At 38.8% G+C, this 16,189-nt stretch overlaps 1 protein-coding gene across 2 annotated transcripts in view; it reads left to right on the forward strand.

Moving 5' to 3' along the window:
• The window catches only part of LOC124621862 (protein mini spindles), a 144,360-nt gene that overhangs the window by 63,063 nt on the left and 65,108 nt on the right, over positions 1-16,189 (forward strand). For both annotated transcript variants that reach the window (XM_047147324.1, XM_047147325.1), the window contains exons 8-14: positions 2,521-2,715; positions 2,808-2,988; positions 5,328-5,440; positions 5,545-5,743; positions 6,676-6,827; positions 6,907-7,058; positions 7,147-7,365. In XM_047147324.1, coding sequence (XP_047003280.1) covers positions 2,521-2,715; positions 2,808-2,988; positions 5,328-5,440; positions 5,545-5,743; positions 6,676-6,827; positions 6,907-7,058; positions 7,147-7,365 — 1,211 coding nt within the window. The remainder of the gene's footprint in view (positions 1-2,520; positions 2,716-2,807; positions 2,989-5,327; positions 5,441-5,544; positions 5,744-6,675; positions 6,828-6,906; positions 7,059-7,146; positions 7,366-16,189) is intronic.

Below are 16,189 nucleotides of genomic sequence, written 5' to 3' on the forward strand. Positions count from 1 at the left end.
GTTTGAGAACAGCATTCACAGTATGGCTGCATTTTTGCTGGTGTAATATATTACAAGGCAGTGAACAAACAACTTTAAATTAAGGCTGCTGATTATCTTTTAATCTAAGCTAAAAAGTTGCTAATACCCTACAACAACTGCGGCTGATACACAAAAACGATATTTCTATTAAGGCAACACAAAAACCTGTAGTAAAAGTTTCTAGTTTCCTAAAACATTTTGATGTTAATTAAAGTTAATTATAGTTGTTAGAAAACTTGAAACAGAGTTAATTTACTATAAATGCAGATAATATATAGGGCTACTCCTCTTTCAGAGAAAACTACATGTAACGCTATATGTTAGTTACAAAATCCACTACAGTAACTAAATCACAAATACTGATTAGCTACAATTTGCTCATAGTTATGCAAAGGACAATGGTAGCTCCCAAAAATTCTCAGAAACACACATTTATTTGCATTGACATACAATGAAATCACAGGTGATGTATTCTTTGGCTGAAGCGGAAACCACAAATGTTGTTTTGCTTCGAAGTAAATTACATATTAAAGACACTTGTACTGGTAACTTACGAAAATATAGTTGTAATTCTCAAACTAACCTATTTCTCACATAATTGTACAATGAAATATGAGAATTATTGTTTTGATCGAAGGTAGGCCTACTGTTCTGAAAAAAATTTTAAAAGACCACAGATTAGTTTAAGCCTACAGTTGATGATAACCGTACTAGTTTATCTAAGCACTTGCGAATATTCGAAATTTAGCAACACTGTGTATCACGATACAAATGGGTATTGATACAGTCAATGAAAGATTATGCAGAAGTGACGCGAACAGTAAAATATTTGAATCTAGAACTTTGAATTGGCATATGATCTTGTATACGTGGTCTCACACAAGGGAAAACTCCGAAGTCGGCTGTTATAAATAAATAAATGAGCATATTGCATGGATTTTTCACTTAGCTAATTATGTGCACACTTCTGTACTGGTGTGCCGAAGAACAGCACTGCAGCCTTAGTTTACCTTGATCAAAATCACTAAAATGTGCAGCACTAACAAAGCACGTTTTCTGCCTGTTGCAGCTAAAAGTGCCCATCATTCTTTTGGAGATCAGTTCTACCAACCTTCTTGTAGAAGGGTGTAACCTCTGCTTTCATCAAACTACTGTGCGCGATAGTGCATGCTTCTGTCTTTTGGGGCTATGGCTTTTGGTTATGTGATATTGGGGTCTGAGACGTATTGTTCTGTTTTCACTGTGATGTAACATTTTGCTGTGTGGTTTTTGGTTTGTTTATCTGTGTTGCATTTAGAGGTGAGTAGACTCTACACATGGACACATTTCTTTTGTTTTGTAGCAATGAAGTGATACAAATTTAAAAAAAAATGTTGTCAATATAGCCTTTCTTTACACTTCAAATATTTCTCATTAACTACAGGTTCTTGAAACAATTCATTTACACTTGTGAAACAAAAAAATCAGTGTTATTGAGTCAGAGGTGACTGCTTATTTACTCTGAATTCTGTAATTACATATGTTCGTTTCTTTTGTCTGCCCAGAACAACTAACACTCATCGTTGTTGATTAAAAAATTTGCTTGATGTAAAAACAGTGGTCTTTGTACTGTATTCTTTCCATTAAATCCTGTATATCATAGTTCATTGAAGTGATGACACTGACTGTGTATTCTTGGAATCTAACATGCAAATATCAGCGTCTGTTTTCGTTGATCTCCTGAGGCTCGCTACATACTTACTTGATGTTAATTACAAAGCTCAGTTTCAAAATTCCGTTAAGTTACTTCTTAATTATTACGGCAAAGCATAATGAGAACCTTGACATTGGGAATCTTGTTTGCTTGTGGTCACTAGCAATCAGCTAAAACAACATGGTGATGGGGGTCTATAAAACTCCGTATCAGTAGAGAAGTAAATTAAGTTTTAGCATGCTCATAAAATTCAAATAGAACACCAAAAGAACAAAATTGTATGAATATTTGAAATAATGCTAATGTAAATACATTAAAATATAAATTTAATGTTTACTTGCTGTTGCACTGTTTGAAAGGTGTCAGCTTTACCGTCAATATTTCAATTGCAACAATTTTTGGACGAGCCTGCCCACACACATGTACTAATCATAATTGGACAGAAGTCTCTGACACAGTGTCCAAAGGTGAAGCACCATAGTATCAATAATGCTGTTCAAAAGTCAGTTGCCATTGTTATTCATTTAAAACATGCCAAAATTTCATGTAAGGAAGGAAGCAAGCTGAACTTTCTGGGAGAATTGGAGACTACAATCCACAAGAGGAAATTAGATGCTATAAACAAATAATTTCCAGTGTTAGAAGTGGAAAAAAATGGTTGCATAGTAATTATTTCTGCTAGGTTTCCAAAATAAAATGGTGCTTTCAATCTAAATCAGTTACCACATTGTTTTCTGAATGTTTCACTTTTGTAGTGTAATTGAACAGCTGGCTTGACTTTAAACAATCTTACCTTCCATTTGCAGGTGGTAGGCAAAGATACAAATGTTATGGTGATAGCTGTGGCAGGTAAATGCTTGGCTGCTCTCGCAAATGGTTTGAAGAAACGCTTCCAGCCCTATGCCAGCCAGTGCATTCCGACCATACTGGAGAAGTTCAGGGAAAAGAAGCAGAATGTCGTGACTGCACTGAGGGAGGCAATTGACGCCATATATGTCAGCGTGAGTACTCCACTGGTTGTCCTCCTCCACTGACTGTATGCCAAGTTCTTGTTGTTCTTGTTCTTGTTGATGACAGTATTACCAATTTTCAGACGACTATAGAAGCAATCCAAGAAGATTGTTTAGAAGCACTCGAAAACAAGAACCCTAGTGTCAAAGCTGAAACTGCATCATTTCTTGCACGTTGTTTTACTAAGTGCACTCCGATGATGCTGACGAAGAAGCCGCTGAAAGCGTATACTACAGCTTTATTGAAACTATTGAATAACCCAGGTAACTGTTTGTAATGTTCAATATTTTCATTTTCCAGAATTATCACAATGTGAAATGTAGTGATAATGTAAAAAAGACTTATTCTTATTGTAACATAAAATTTTCAAATCACTTAATTTGTTATAAAAGAGACATACATAGAGATTAATAATGAATTTTTTTAACAAGAGTGGCGAGAAAGCTTCATATTGCTATTCAGAGGCAATTGCAATACAGCCACATACACTTGGGTTGCAGGAAAATGTAAAAGTTTTATTTTGGAACTGTGGAAGTGTCCCCCTCAAATTCACAGCATTTCGGATAGAAGAATAAGGAGCATTCTTTTCAGTGAACGAGATTCGTTTTTGAAACTATTTCTGCTTTTCAATTAATTAAATATTTGATGTCTGCACAGTTTTAAATGGTATATTGGGAGTTCAAAATTTCATGTCATGAATGCATTACTTGTGCTAGAGATCGAAGGTTTAAGTTTATGGGGAAAATCACGACATCCCCTTTGTTCGGAGACACAATTTTAGTAATTTTCTTCTCTTGCAATACTAGTATCATAGTGACTTAAGATGGATTGCTCCAGAATATTATGCAATAATGATTGCAATGTAATTAATTTGGGCATATTTGTGACAAATTTAAAGTATATGGATAAAATATACTTTGGGTGAGGGGGAACAAACCGAAAATTTTGTTACCATTAATTCATTGCGTTATGGACCAGAAAATCTGTCATCTGAAAATTTTGTTTTGCATTGAGTGTGAAGGTACTGCTAATCATTTCACTGAGCTGATTATTTTGATATATCTGAATTTGACCCATAAGTGTAAAAGCTACTGATACTTGGGATAATTGATATTCAGTAAGGCAAACAAATTTGATTTGGTCATGACACCAGAAAAATTTGATACTTCTCTACATGTTGTGTTTGTGTGTGCGCTCTCTCTCTCTCTCTCTCTCTCTCTCTCTCTCTCTCTCTCTCTCTCTCTCCCTCCTCCCCCCCTCTCTCCCTCCTCCCCCCCTCTCTCCCTCCTCCCCCCCTCTCTCCCTCCTCCCCCCCTCTCTCCCTCCTCCCCCCCCCCCCCCCTCCAAAATCTTCTCATGTAGTATAGAAGGGCATTGTTAACTGCTGTTGAGAACCCTGCTGCAACCATTATAAATTGCAAAATAAGTTGTTATTGGTGAACTTGTCATACGTACGAAAATTGGTTTTTCAAGTTTCTGTTGTTCTCATTCAACCTGTAATTGTCCTCATTTTTTTCTCCATTATTTCTAGTTCATTTGATATATGCTTCCTTGCTAAACACTCGCTTGCGTAGAGGCATTTTGCTCTCACTACTGTCCTGTAACATATTATTTCTGCATTTCTTGACATGTGCTAGTAGTCTTCAAAAATATTCGTAGTCATTCTGTATGCTCTTTCCATTATGTATACCCTTTCATCTCAAACAGATTCTTCTTTAGACAGGTTCTTGAAATTTCTCCTGTACACGGTTTTAAGTTTTCTATTACGCCACTGTTTTTACTACAAGTTTTCTATGCGGACCTGCTGAAATATGCTCTACTGCCTAATGCCACCCCCCCCCCCCCCCCTTTTTCCCTGATATTGTCTTGAATTTGTGTACCGGCCAGAATTTCAAACAAAATTATCAGCTAACACCAGACAGTTCACGCATGGTTTTCCTTTTTCCTGAGCTGTATTGCTGAGTCTTTGTATTCTATTTTTCCTCTTCTGTTATTAATTCCAGGCTGTGGTTTATGTTGCCTTTCTGTAGCACCTGCTGACACAATGTCGGTGAAAGCACCTTCTCAGTCTAGCTCCATTTATAACATGCTGCAAACTGTGTTACAATGAGAGTTTGGAATGTTGAAATGTATCATTGTGACAGGAGTCGTAAGTGTCAGTATAGTGCATCTTGATCCAGAATGTACATCTTTGTTTTGTCTGGATGGCTGCCTGTTCGTAGATAATTGATAGGCAGCCTTTCTGTTGCCTAGCTTAGGGTAGCATGATTCTTAGGATCTATTGCCCAGGCTGTAACTGCTGGCACTGTGTCTTCATAGTTTTTTAGTTGTCACTTGCCAGAAGTATTTCCTGCTGTTTGCTGCCTGCTGCTTTTGTGTGCTGTGCTAAGAGGATTATGCTACTGCTTACATATGTTAACAAACCAATGGTGGGTCAGAATTGTGCAATTTTCTGATCATTACAGTTTACAGTCTTATGAATTTACAAAATCTCTTCTATGCGAGTGGCAAGTTGTTAAATAGTACACTCATTTAATTACCATTACATTGTGTATTTTGCACCTTAATGAACTGAATAACAACGGAGTGTTGACTTTTACAGATCCAACTGTGAGAGACAATGCCGCAGAAGCCCTTGGGACAGCAATGAAAGTAGTGGGAGAGAAAGCAATAATGCCTTTCCTAGCTGACATTGAAGCTATAAAAATGACAAAAGTAAGAATTTTCATAATGCTCTCAAGAGCTTGATGCTCTCATATCCCAAAGTTAACTTTTTATGTGTGTTTGATATACGAAAAAGTGATTAACTTAATTTTCAGATTAAAGAATGTTGTGAAAAGGCAGTTATTGTAGCTAAAGTACCAAGAGTTGTCGAGAGGCCCAGTTCAGCTCCTACTAAACTTGGAGGGGATGGAGACGGGAAAACTGTTGGTGCAAAAGCTGCCAAAAAGTCTGCTCCTAGTGGCACAAAGAAGGTTGTCAAAAAGGCAGTTTCATCAGCTCCAGCAGTTGGCAGTGGTATGTAAATAACAATCTCAGAGTTGTTAGATAATTGTCCCCTCCTCATTGGATAATTGTCCCACTATCTACCTTGAGTGGAGTTTAACTACAATTAATGCACCAAACTCCAAATTAAAGTAATTCATCAGAAGATGTACATTATGATCAGTACCAGTGTTCATTGTTATCAAGTGGGCACAATGGCTTGTACTGAACAAATTCAGAAGTGCTGTTAGGATGGTGAAGAGGTTGATATAGCCAAAATGAAAGTATAATAGAAATTCTCAAGGACTTTTAGTTGGAATCATTGGAAGAAAGGAAGCATCTTTGTGAAGCATTGTTGGCTAGGTTTTAAGAACATGTAAATCCGTGACTCCTAGAATATTTTACACAAGGAGGTGCCATCATAATAAAGCGATACAGATAAACTGATATTTTAGATACCACTTTCGACATCCCACAACCTAATTTTCCTCTTCCTTCCTAATAAATGTTGCGGTACATCATAGATCAATTTGTCACTACAACTGAAATTTCAAAAATTAGTGTAAATGCAAAAGGCAGTGTAGACAGCAGTGGTCTCGGGTACCTGCCAATAGGAAAAACATCTTACAACAGTGAAATTAACAATGTTGTCAGTGTTCTGTCCCCTCTCTAATTGCACACAAATGAAGTCATACGCCACAGTGTCATTTCATTACATGAGCCAGTGTTCTTTATCAGGAGGTTAAATTGACCTTGCCATAACAAAGGGCTGCATGACTCTGGGAAGTATAACATTTGTAGTGTCTCTTCACTTACAGTCCCTCACAGTACGTAATTACACAATCGAATGTAATTCTTAAACAGCATCTGAATTATGTACGTGTTCAGTTATTCCAAGAATTTATCTTGTGTTTTATGATTATAAAATATTATTTCCATTGCAGTTTTGTTCTTATTTCTTCCAGGAAAGAAGCTGCCTGCCCAAAGTACAGAAAAAGAATTGAGTGAGGACGTAGTAGATGAAATACTGTCAGAAATTTTGCCTGGTGATTTAATCTCAGGTCTAGAAGACACTAACTGGAAAGTTAGATTGGCAGCAGTAGAACAGTTTGTTGAGGTATTTCCATAATTAATTTCTCCCCCAGCTAGGAGCAGGTTGTAAGACACTTGAGATTATTTGGGAAATTGTCTTTCAGGTTGTCAGAGAGTTGGATCCTGCTGACAGGCCAACGCAAGCCCTTGTTAGAGCTCTAAGTAAAAAGCCAGGTTTGAAAGACACAAATTTTCAAGTACTGAAGGCAAAATTGGAGGCACTAAAGCTTTTAGCAGAAACTGGAGAAATGTCGAGGTGAGTTGCATTGAACCGCCTGATTTTTGTTTGTGTTACAGTACTCATTGAAACTCTTAATTTAATGCATTTTTGTCTTTCTTCAAAGTGTATCAGTGGAATGTTGTGTAAGTGATGTTGCCGAGAAACTTGGTGACCCGAAGAATGGTACGCTAGCGGCAGAAACGTTGACAGCACTAGCAGAAGCAACAAAATTGGACCCTGTGGCTACAGCAGTATTGGACTTCGCATTCAGCCAAAAGAGTCCTAAGGTCCAAATAGAAGCACTGAACTGGCTAGCTGAAGCCATAAAGGAGTTTGGATTTGTGTAAGTTTTTATTGCAGATACCATTGCTGTAAATTTCCCTCCTCCCCTGACCTCACCCTATTTTCCAAAAAATATTAAAACTGGAGGCATATGTATAAAAACTTATTGCAAGCCGAATTTGTTTGTAGGAGGGAGCATTACTCCATTGTTGCCAACATTCAGTTTCAGTATTCATTTTGTTCACCATTGACCACTTACAGCGGAATAGGTGTGAACATTAAATATACGTTTAACAATAACTTTACAGTAAAGTTTTTACAATTTAATTCCTTTTCTTTTAGGAATATTCTTATATACTAATGTCAATGCTTATTTCGAAATATTCTGTTATCTTATAAAATGAGTGTTTGAGAAGCCAGTCATAAACCTTAAGTTTGAAAATATTATTGGTCAGTGACCGAGCAGATGCTGGAAGTTTATTGAAGAGTTTTAAACTCATTATTTTGTGAGTTTGCAGTCTTTGTGAGTCTGTGTCTTGGTATGTCAAAGTCCAGTTTGCCTCTGGTGTTGTGGGATGTATGTTCTCTCTGGTCTCGAACTAATTTAACTTGCTTTTGACATAAAGCAGTGCTGTGTAGATGTATAGATTCACCACAGTTAATATCATGTGCTTGATAAAGAGGGGGCGGCATTAGCTTTGCTTATTATTCTGATTACTTTTTTTTTTGAATTTTCAGAATTTCACTGACAAGGCAAGAATGTCCCCATAACAATATGCCGTAGGAAATGTGTGACTGAAAGAGGCCAAAATATACCACCTTTAGATACTCATCAGTGACTACATCTGTCAGTCTCCGGATGAGATAACACACTCTTGCTATTCTCTTGCAGATATGGCTAATGTGTTCCTCCCAGTTTAATTTTGAATCAATGTGGAATCCTAACAATTTTATTGATTTTCTTTCAACAGCTGTAGTTAAACCCAGAATTAGTTCTTGTGTTTTATCAGGATTACACAGGAGTTCATTAGAAGAAAACCAATCCATTACTAGTTCTAGTTTTTCCTGTGTTGCCTGATGCAGTTCTGTTGTCATGGTGTGTATTGAGCAACGTTGTATCATCTGCATAACACACAACTGAATTTGCTCCTACATGGTAAGGTAAGTCGTTAATTGCAATGATAAACAGAAAAGGACCTAGGACCGAGCCCTGAGGCACTCCAGTTCAAACTTCCTTCAGTGAGGAGCATCTATTTTTAATTGATACATACTGTCTCCTGTTACTTAAGTATGATTCGGTTACATCCAAAGATGGTTTGTGTATGCCATAAAATTCCAGTTTTGCAAGTAGGGTGTTAGATGGTATGCAGTCGAAGGCTTTGCTAAGATCGCACAGTACGACTGATACTAGATCCTTATTTTCGAACGCAGTTAACACCTGGTTAACAACTTCAGTAACAGCAGTAGTGGTGTTTTTACCATGTTGATATGCAAACTGTTTGTTGGAGAGGAGATCATGCTTATCAAAATAGTTATTTAGTTGACTGTACATTACATATTCAAAAACTTTAGAGAAAATTGGGACAATAGAAACTGGTCGATAGTTTTGGGGCAGATGCTTATCTCCCTTTTTAAAGACTAGTATTACTTTAGCAGTTTTGAGTGCATCTGGGAAAACTCCAGATTCTAAACACACATTAAAAATGAAAGAAAGAGGTTGACAGATAAGGTGTATTATTTTTTTCATTACATAGTTAGAAAGCCAATAACAGTCCATACTTTTGGAGTTGGTGAACCTTGCCACAGCTTTTACAATATCCTCTGAGGTGACAACATTCCAGTGGAAAGTATACATACTATGGGGCACAGCACCAAGATGATCTAGTGCACAAGGGCCATTTTGTTTTTCAGCTCACTCACTGAGGTTAGGAAGTAATTATTTACTTCTTCTGGGACCAGCATTGCATCTTGTGTATGGGTTTGTGAATTATATTGGTTGATGATATCCCATGCTGCTTTGCATTTGTTGGGAGCACTGTCAATGTAATGTTCACATGCTTGTTTTTTGGCCAAGGACAGTTTGTCTTTGTAATTTTTTTTTTTTTACGTTTTAGATAAGCTCTATAAGAAGTATTATCTAGCTCAGGTCCCTGTTTACAAGAATTTTTATATATTCTGTACAGTCTGAGCATCTCCTCCCTAGTGAGAGCTAGCTCATCTGTATACCATTTTAGCTGTTTGTTTCTCTGTTTATGCTTAGGGCTACTCTTGATTAATGGTGAGCAGGAGTACCATAACTCTAGGAGTATTTCCAGGAAGTTGTTAAACACCATTTCACCAGCACCCTTTCCAGGTTGTGTGTTGTATACAAAGTCCCAGTTAGCACGAGATATTCTGTCAATAAGTAAATTAATATGTTCATATTTCTGCCCTCTTACCCGTGTGGCATTAGACTTGATTCTGACTGATTTGTCTGATTTAGGCAACTGATCACAGGAGAATGTTAAAATCAATGGTTCATGATCAGCTAGGGCTCCACTGGCAAGTCTGACGTCTTGCATATCTCTAGAAAAATTTACTATAATATTATCTAAGCACGCCTTATCCCGTGTTGGTGTGTAATTTGTACATTGTAATTTTAGTGATCTTAAGATATTAAAAAACGTTCTAGTAACATGTTCATCACTGTTGGCCATTTCAATGTTGAAATCGCCACAGATAATTAGTTTTATGTTACATTTTAGTATTTTCCTCATAAGCAGCTCAAATCTTTCAAAAAATGTATTTACATCTCCTCCTGGTGATCTATATAAGCTAACAATTATAGTATTCTCTACGTTTAGTCTTATACAGCTAAATTCTCCATCTAGTTCTGCACAGTAAGAGCTAACATCTATTTTAGTAAACATTATACTATCTTTAACAAATATTAGGGCACCTCCATTCTTTCTTTCACTTCTACACATAATGTCTCCAACAGCATACCCCTGAGGAACAAAATATTGTACTTGATCTTCTGTCAGCCAATGTTCTGAGATACAAACAACATCAACGTTTTCAATACTGCAAAAATGTTCTAACATGCTTGTCCTTGGATACAAATAGAGTAGTTGGGCCTTTTTATAGTTGGTCTGCCATTTGTGATAAGCTGTAAGTTTGATTACTTCTCAAATGTTTGTTTTTGTATGTCATTGGGCATGACATTTTGTAATGTAACACATTATCATGTTATACAAATGAGAATAGTTTAACAGATAGTATGTGTGATCTGGCTGGGCTCTCAACTCAGGTCGGCAGAATGTGTGTTAAGATGGTAAATCTTGTGAACTGGTATGATGTGTTAAGACAGAGGGACGTGGTTAACATAGGTTACTGAGTAGAGGGAATCCCGAAACAAAGTTACCGATAAGATTCACAATAGGACATTGGTATGAAAAGAGAAATGCAGGAGGAAAGGGTGGCAGGTACATGGGCTGTGGGAAATGGCATACGCTGATGGTGGCATGGGGACGTGAACTCTGAGGGGTGACAGGCTGGAGGAAGGGTAAACTGTTGAGTGGAGCGTGTGGAGAAATGGGTTGCCAGAGATGGAGGCCAGGATGATTACAAAGTGGAGGATGTGTTGAAAGAAACTCCCATCTGTATAGTTCAGAAAAACTGGTGGTGTAGGGAAGGATATAGATGGCTCGGGTTCTGAGGCAGCCACTGAAATTGATCATGTGGTGCTCACTGCCTGTTGTCATGAGCTGCTCTACTTTGTTCTTGAGAACAGTTTGGCAGTGGCCATTTATCCTGGTGGTCAGCTGGTTCATGGTTATACCAATACAAAAGGCTGTGCAGTGTTTGCAGCAGTGTTTGTATATGACAGGTGCTTTCACAGTTGGCTGGGCCCCTGACGGGGTAGGATAGTCCTGTGACAGGACTGGAGTAGGAGGTACTGAGTGGGTGGACTGGGCAACTCTTGGACCTTGGTCTGCCATAGGGATATGACCCATGTGGCAGGGGGGTAGGATTGGGATTTACTTGGGGTGGACTAAGGCCGTGTCCTAAGTGAGTGACAGAAGTGAGCAACTTCTGGATATGCGACACTCCAGCGCCTCTGTCGCTCGCGCCATAGGTGATGGATCGCCACTTGAGGGGTGGGGAGGATCTTGTGAAGGATGTTCTTGATTCCATGGCATAATGAGAGATGATAAAGCCCTGGTATGAGGGTGATTAGGGGACCTTTGTAGCACAGGAAGTCTGCTTGTGGACTAGGTTTTATGAGGTGGGGTTATTGCTTGTCTGTGAAGGCCATTATGAGGCGTGATTCATACTGTGCATAGGAGTTCTCATCACTGCAGATACAGTTGTCCACAGGTAGCATTGGCCTCCACGTCTTTGCTGGCTCCAGCCACATCTCAGTCCACATTAAACCTGCAGACCACCAAAAATACCTAGATTTTGACAGCTTCCTCCCATGCAGCCTAGTCACCTGTGTATAACATGTCTTAAGTGACAGAAAGGTCTTCATAGACGGGCAATTTCCTGCAAACCTAGTCCAAAGGAGTGCCACCCTCATCAGCCAGTATCACTCTGGACTGGAACAATAGAACCATAACCTTTGCCAGGGCTTCGATTATCTCTCATTGTGCCCTGAAATGACAAACGTCCTACCCAAGATTCTTCCCACCCATGCTAAAGTGATGTTCCTTCACCCATCCAATACACAAAACAGCCTAGCCATTCCCAAACCCTTGTCACAGTGATCATATCTCTATGGCAGACCCAGGTGCAAGACTTGCCCAATCTACCCACTAGCCCCTCCTACTTCTAGTCCTGTCAAAGTTTTACCGTACTCCGTCAGAGGCCAGGCCACCCTGAAAGCAGCCAAGTCATATACCAGCTCTGCTACAAACACTGCACAGCCTTTTATGTCAATATGATTACAAACCTGCTGTCGACCAGGATGAATGGCTGCTGCCAAACTGTTGTCAAGAACAGGTTTGATCAGCTCGTGATGCAACAGGCAGTGAGCACCACATGCTCAATTTCAGTGGCTGCTTCAGAACCAGTCATGTAGATCCTTCCCTCCACCACCAGCTTATCTGAACTACACAGATGGGAGTTGTTCTTGCAACGCATCCTCCACAATCATCCTGGCTTCAATCTCGGGTAACCCACTGTCTGCATCCACCCCCAATAGTTTACTCTTGCTTAGACCCCCCCCCCCCCCCCAAGCCCCTCGCCCCCTCCCCAGTTCACGTCCCCATGTTGCCTTCGGCATGTGCTGCTCCCAGCCTCCCAGCCACATTCCTAGCTGGCAAACCGACCACCTCCCTCTGAACTGCTAGCCACCTACCCCCAGTCTTTCCCTGTCTATCCACCCCACCTGACACAAAATAATAAATAGTGTTATTGAGGTTCAACACATTGAAGTTGATGGTGGACTGTTTGAACATCTGTGAGGAAACGTACTCAATTAAACAAACCCTAACATAACTCTATCTTAATTTACCATCACCTGCACCTTTCCCGTTCCTAGCTGTTTTCATTGGTTTACGTGGAGACTTAAGAAAAGGGCATTTGTTTATTGAAAGTTTTTTTGTTCAGAATCACCAGTAGTATCACCTGTCTAAGCATGTACCTTCCCTCCTGACTGTGAATGGTTTGGTGGGTAGTTTGGGTGGTTATTTGTGTTAAAGGGTCTCAGGAAAGTGCAGAAATGGCTTCAGTCTCAGAGGGTGCAGGGCAAACACAGGGCAGTTAGACCCACCAACAATTGGTATTGTAATTGCAAATTGTCACAGTTGTGTTAGGAAAGAACTAGATCTCCATGTGCAAATATAAAGCACTGAAGCTCACATCATACAGGTACTGAAAGCTTAATGAAGTGGGAGACAAGTTAGCTGAAATTTTTACAAAGAACCTAACAGTGTATTTGATAGATTAAATACAATTGATGGCAGATAGTTTGATGCTGTTGGAAATAGTTATGCTTGTTGTGAAATTGAAGTAGACATTGGTGGATGCTATACTTCACAACTGGAATAAATTAATAATAGGTTCTTTCTGTGGACCCTGGCTCAGATAGAACAGCTGCTGAAAAGTTCAAAGATAATTTTAGTAACATCTCAAATATGTGCTCCACTCAAATGGTTATTGTTGGTAACTTCAATCTACTCTTGATATCTTGATGATTATGCATGTTTAAAGCTGGTGGTAGGTATGAAACATTGTCAGAAATTGTACTAAATGCTTTCTCCAAAAATTATTGTAATCAGTTAGTTCAGGAGCCAAATTGAAGTGTTAATGGTTGGGAAAATATACTTTACCTTTCAGCAACAAGTAACCCCAAGCTAATAAGGAGCATTGTTATTGGTAAAGGAATTAGCAGCAACAAGACAGTTGTAGTGAGGCTGAATATCGTAACATCCATATCTACAAAAAATAAGTGCAAAATATATCTGTTTGAAAATCCAGATAAAAATTTCACTTTATACATTCGTAAAAGACAGTTTTCATTCCTTCCGAACTAACTATGGAAGCATAAACCAGATATGGCTTAAATTCAAAGAAATAGTGTTGACATCCGTTGGTTTGTACCAGATAAGTTAATAATAGACAGAACTGACCCCCTTGATTCACAAAACAGGTTAAAATACTGTTGCAAAAGGCCACAAGAAGCATGCCAAATTTAAGAGATTGCAAAATCCTCAAAATTGGTGAATTTTTACAAAAGCTTGGAATTTGGCATAAAATCCAAAGAGATTCTTGTGGTATTTAAAGTACACCAGTGGCAAGACTGTCAGTACTGTGATTTTCATCCGGCTCTGTACCATGATATTGGCTTGTGAAGTGAAGTCCGATTAGTAGCTAAGACTTTCTATTAAATATTGCTCATATTATTATTGCAGCACACTTGCCAAACACTTGTGATCAAACTTTGTTTCACAAACTGCTGCCGTTACTGCTGGAAGTTAATAGTACAAATCTAACCTCCGATTCTCAAAATAAGTAAGTCTTCTCATGAACAAGTTACTGTATATTGCACTCAAGTTTACAGCAGCCATAAATTACAAATTCGTTTAAACATTCAGAGCATCACAATTATGTTAATAGGGACTAAGTGCAAAAACAGTCCGTCTTATTTAACAGATTCCAATTGAAATAGTATATAACAAATTTCTCTTTTTCCCATGATGTCATGGCTGCTATTCCTCTATTTTTCGCACTGTATTTCCAAGGCAGGATCCAACAACATGGAATCGTCGTCCCAGCTTGCAGATCTGTCCATTTCATGACACAGTCAAATAATGGAAACTCCAGCTATGAATATCAAAAAAGGAGGAAAAGCAGATTGTTAACTTACCATAAAGAAGACACATTAAGTTGCAGGCAGACACGCACAGTTAAGGCACTTACAAGAAGCTTTTGGTTTCATCAACACACACACACACACACACACACACACACACACACACACACACACACACACACACAGACAAAAAAAGCACACTTCATGCTCACACGACCGCAAATTCCAACACCCGGTGCTGCTGCCTCTGGATCACGGCGTCCCGGGTTTGATTTCCGGCCAGGTTGGGGATTTTCTCTGCCCAGGACTAGGTATTTTTGATGTCATCATCATCATTCGTAATAGTGGCTATATTGGACTGTGTAAAAAGTGGGACTTTGTTTGGCTGCTGATGACCGCACAGTTGAGTGCCCCACAAACCAACCACCACCACCACCACCATCGTCCAACACCCGGCACGTGATGCTGGAGTTGGCGGTCATGTGTGCGCGAGTTGTGCTTCTCTCTCTCTCTCTCTCTCTCTCTCTCTCTCTCTCTCTCTCTCTCTCTGTGTGTGTGTGTGTGTGTGTGTGTGTGTGTGTGTGTGTGTGTGTGTGTGTGTGTGTGTGTTTTACTGATAAAGGCTGTGGCCCTAAGCTTGTGTGTCTTTTGATTGTGCCTCTCTGCAGCTTAATGTGTCTTCTTTATAGTAAGTAGCACTTTGTCTTTTCTACATTGTTGATATTTTATGACATGTGCATAAATAAAATGTACAGCCAAACACTAAACTCTTTATAGTGGTGGTCATCATTCATCAGTTAGAAAAATGCTTCTGCAAAACATCAGTAGAGTGTGGTGATGTGTTGCAGTAAAATACCTTCGCTGCAGGATAGCAATGGTAATGTTAACAATGACAGTGCTGCCAAAGCACAGTTACTAAATACTTGAATTTTCTGAAATTCCTTCACCAAAGAATAAAACTACCAACGGAAGACCCGTACCCAAAGACTGGAAAATTGCGTGTCACACCAGTACTTGAGAAAGAAAATATCACCAAGTAGGAGTATGGAACAAGTATTGTGTTTGAATTTTACGAATTACCTTGAAGAAAATGATCTGTTGACAAATAGCATGAGTTCAGAAAGGATGTCAAATTGATTAAACAATTTTAGATTTCCAGAAGGCTTTTGACAGCATTTCTCACAAGCGACTTGTAATCAAATTGCTTGGTTATGGAGTATCATCTCAGTTGTGGGACGTAATATGTGATTTTCTGTCAGGACGGGCACAGTTCATAGTAATTAAGAATACAGAAATGTTATCTGGCATTCCCCAAGGAAGCGTTGAATGCTGTCTGCTGTTCCTAAACTACTTAAATGATCTAAAAGACAGTCTGAGCAGCCATCTTGGATTATTTGCTGATGAAGCTGTCATTAACCATCTAGTAAGTCATCAGTAGATCAAAACTAATTGCAACATTATTTAGGCGTCTATATGTGCAAATAGTGAATAATGAAAATTGTGAGATCATCCACATGAGTTCTAAAAGGAATTGCGTAAATCTTGGTTACATGATAAATCAAACATTCAGATTCAGCGAAATATCTGG

The sequence above is a fragment of the Schistocerca americana genome, chromosome 7 (genome assembly GCF_021461395.2).
Source record: "Schistocerca americana isolate TAMUIC-IGC-003095 chromosome 7, iqSchAmer2.1, whole genome shotgun sequence".
Classification (NCBI taxonomy): domain Eukaryota; kingdom Metazoa; phylum Arthropoda; class Insecta; order Orthoptera; family Acrididae; genus Schistocerca; species Schistocerca americana.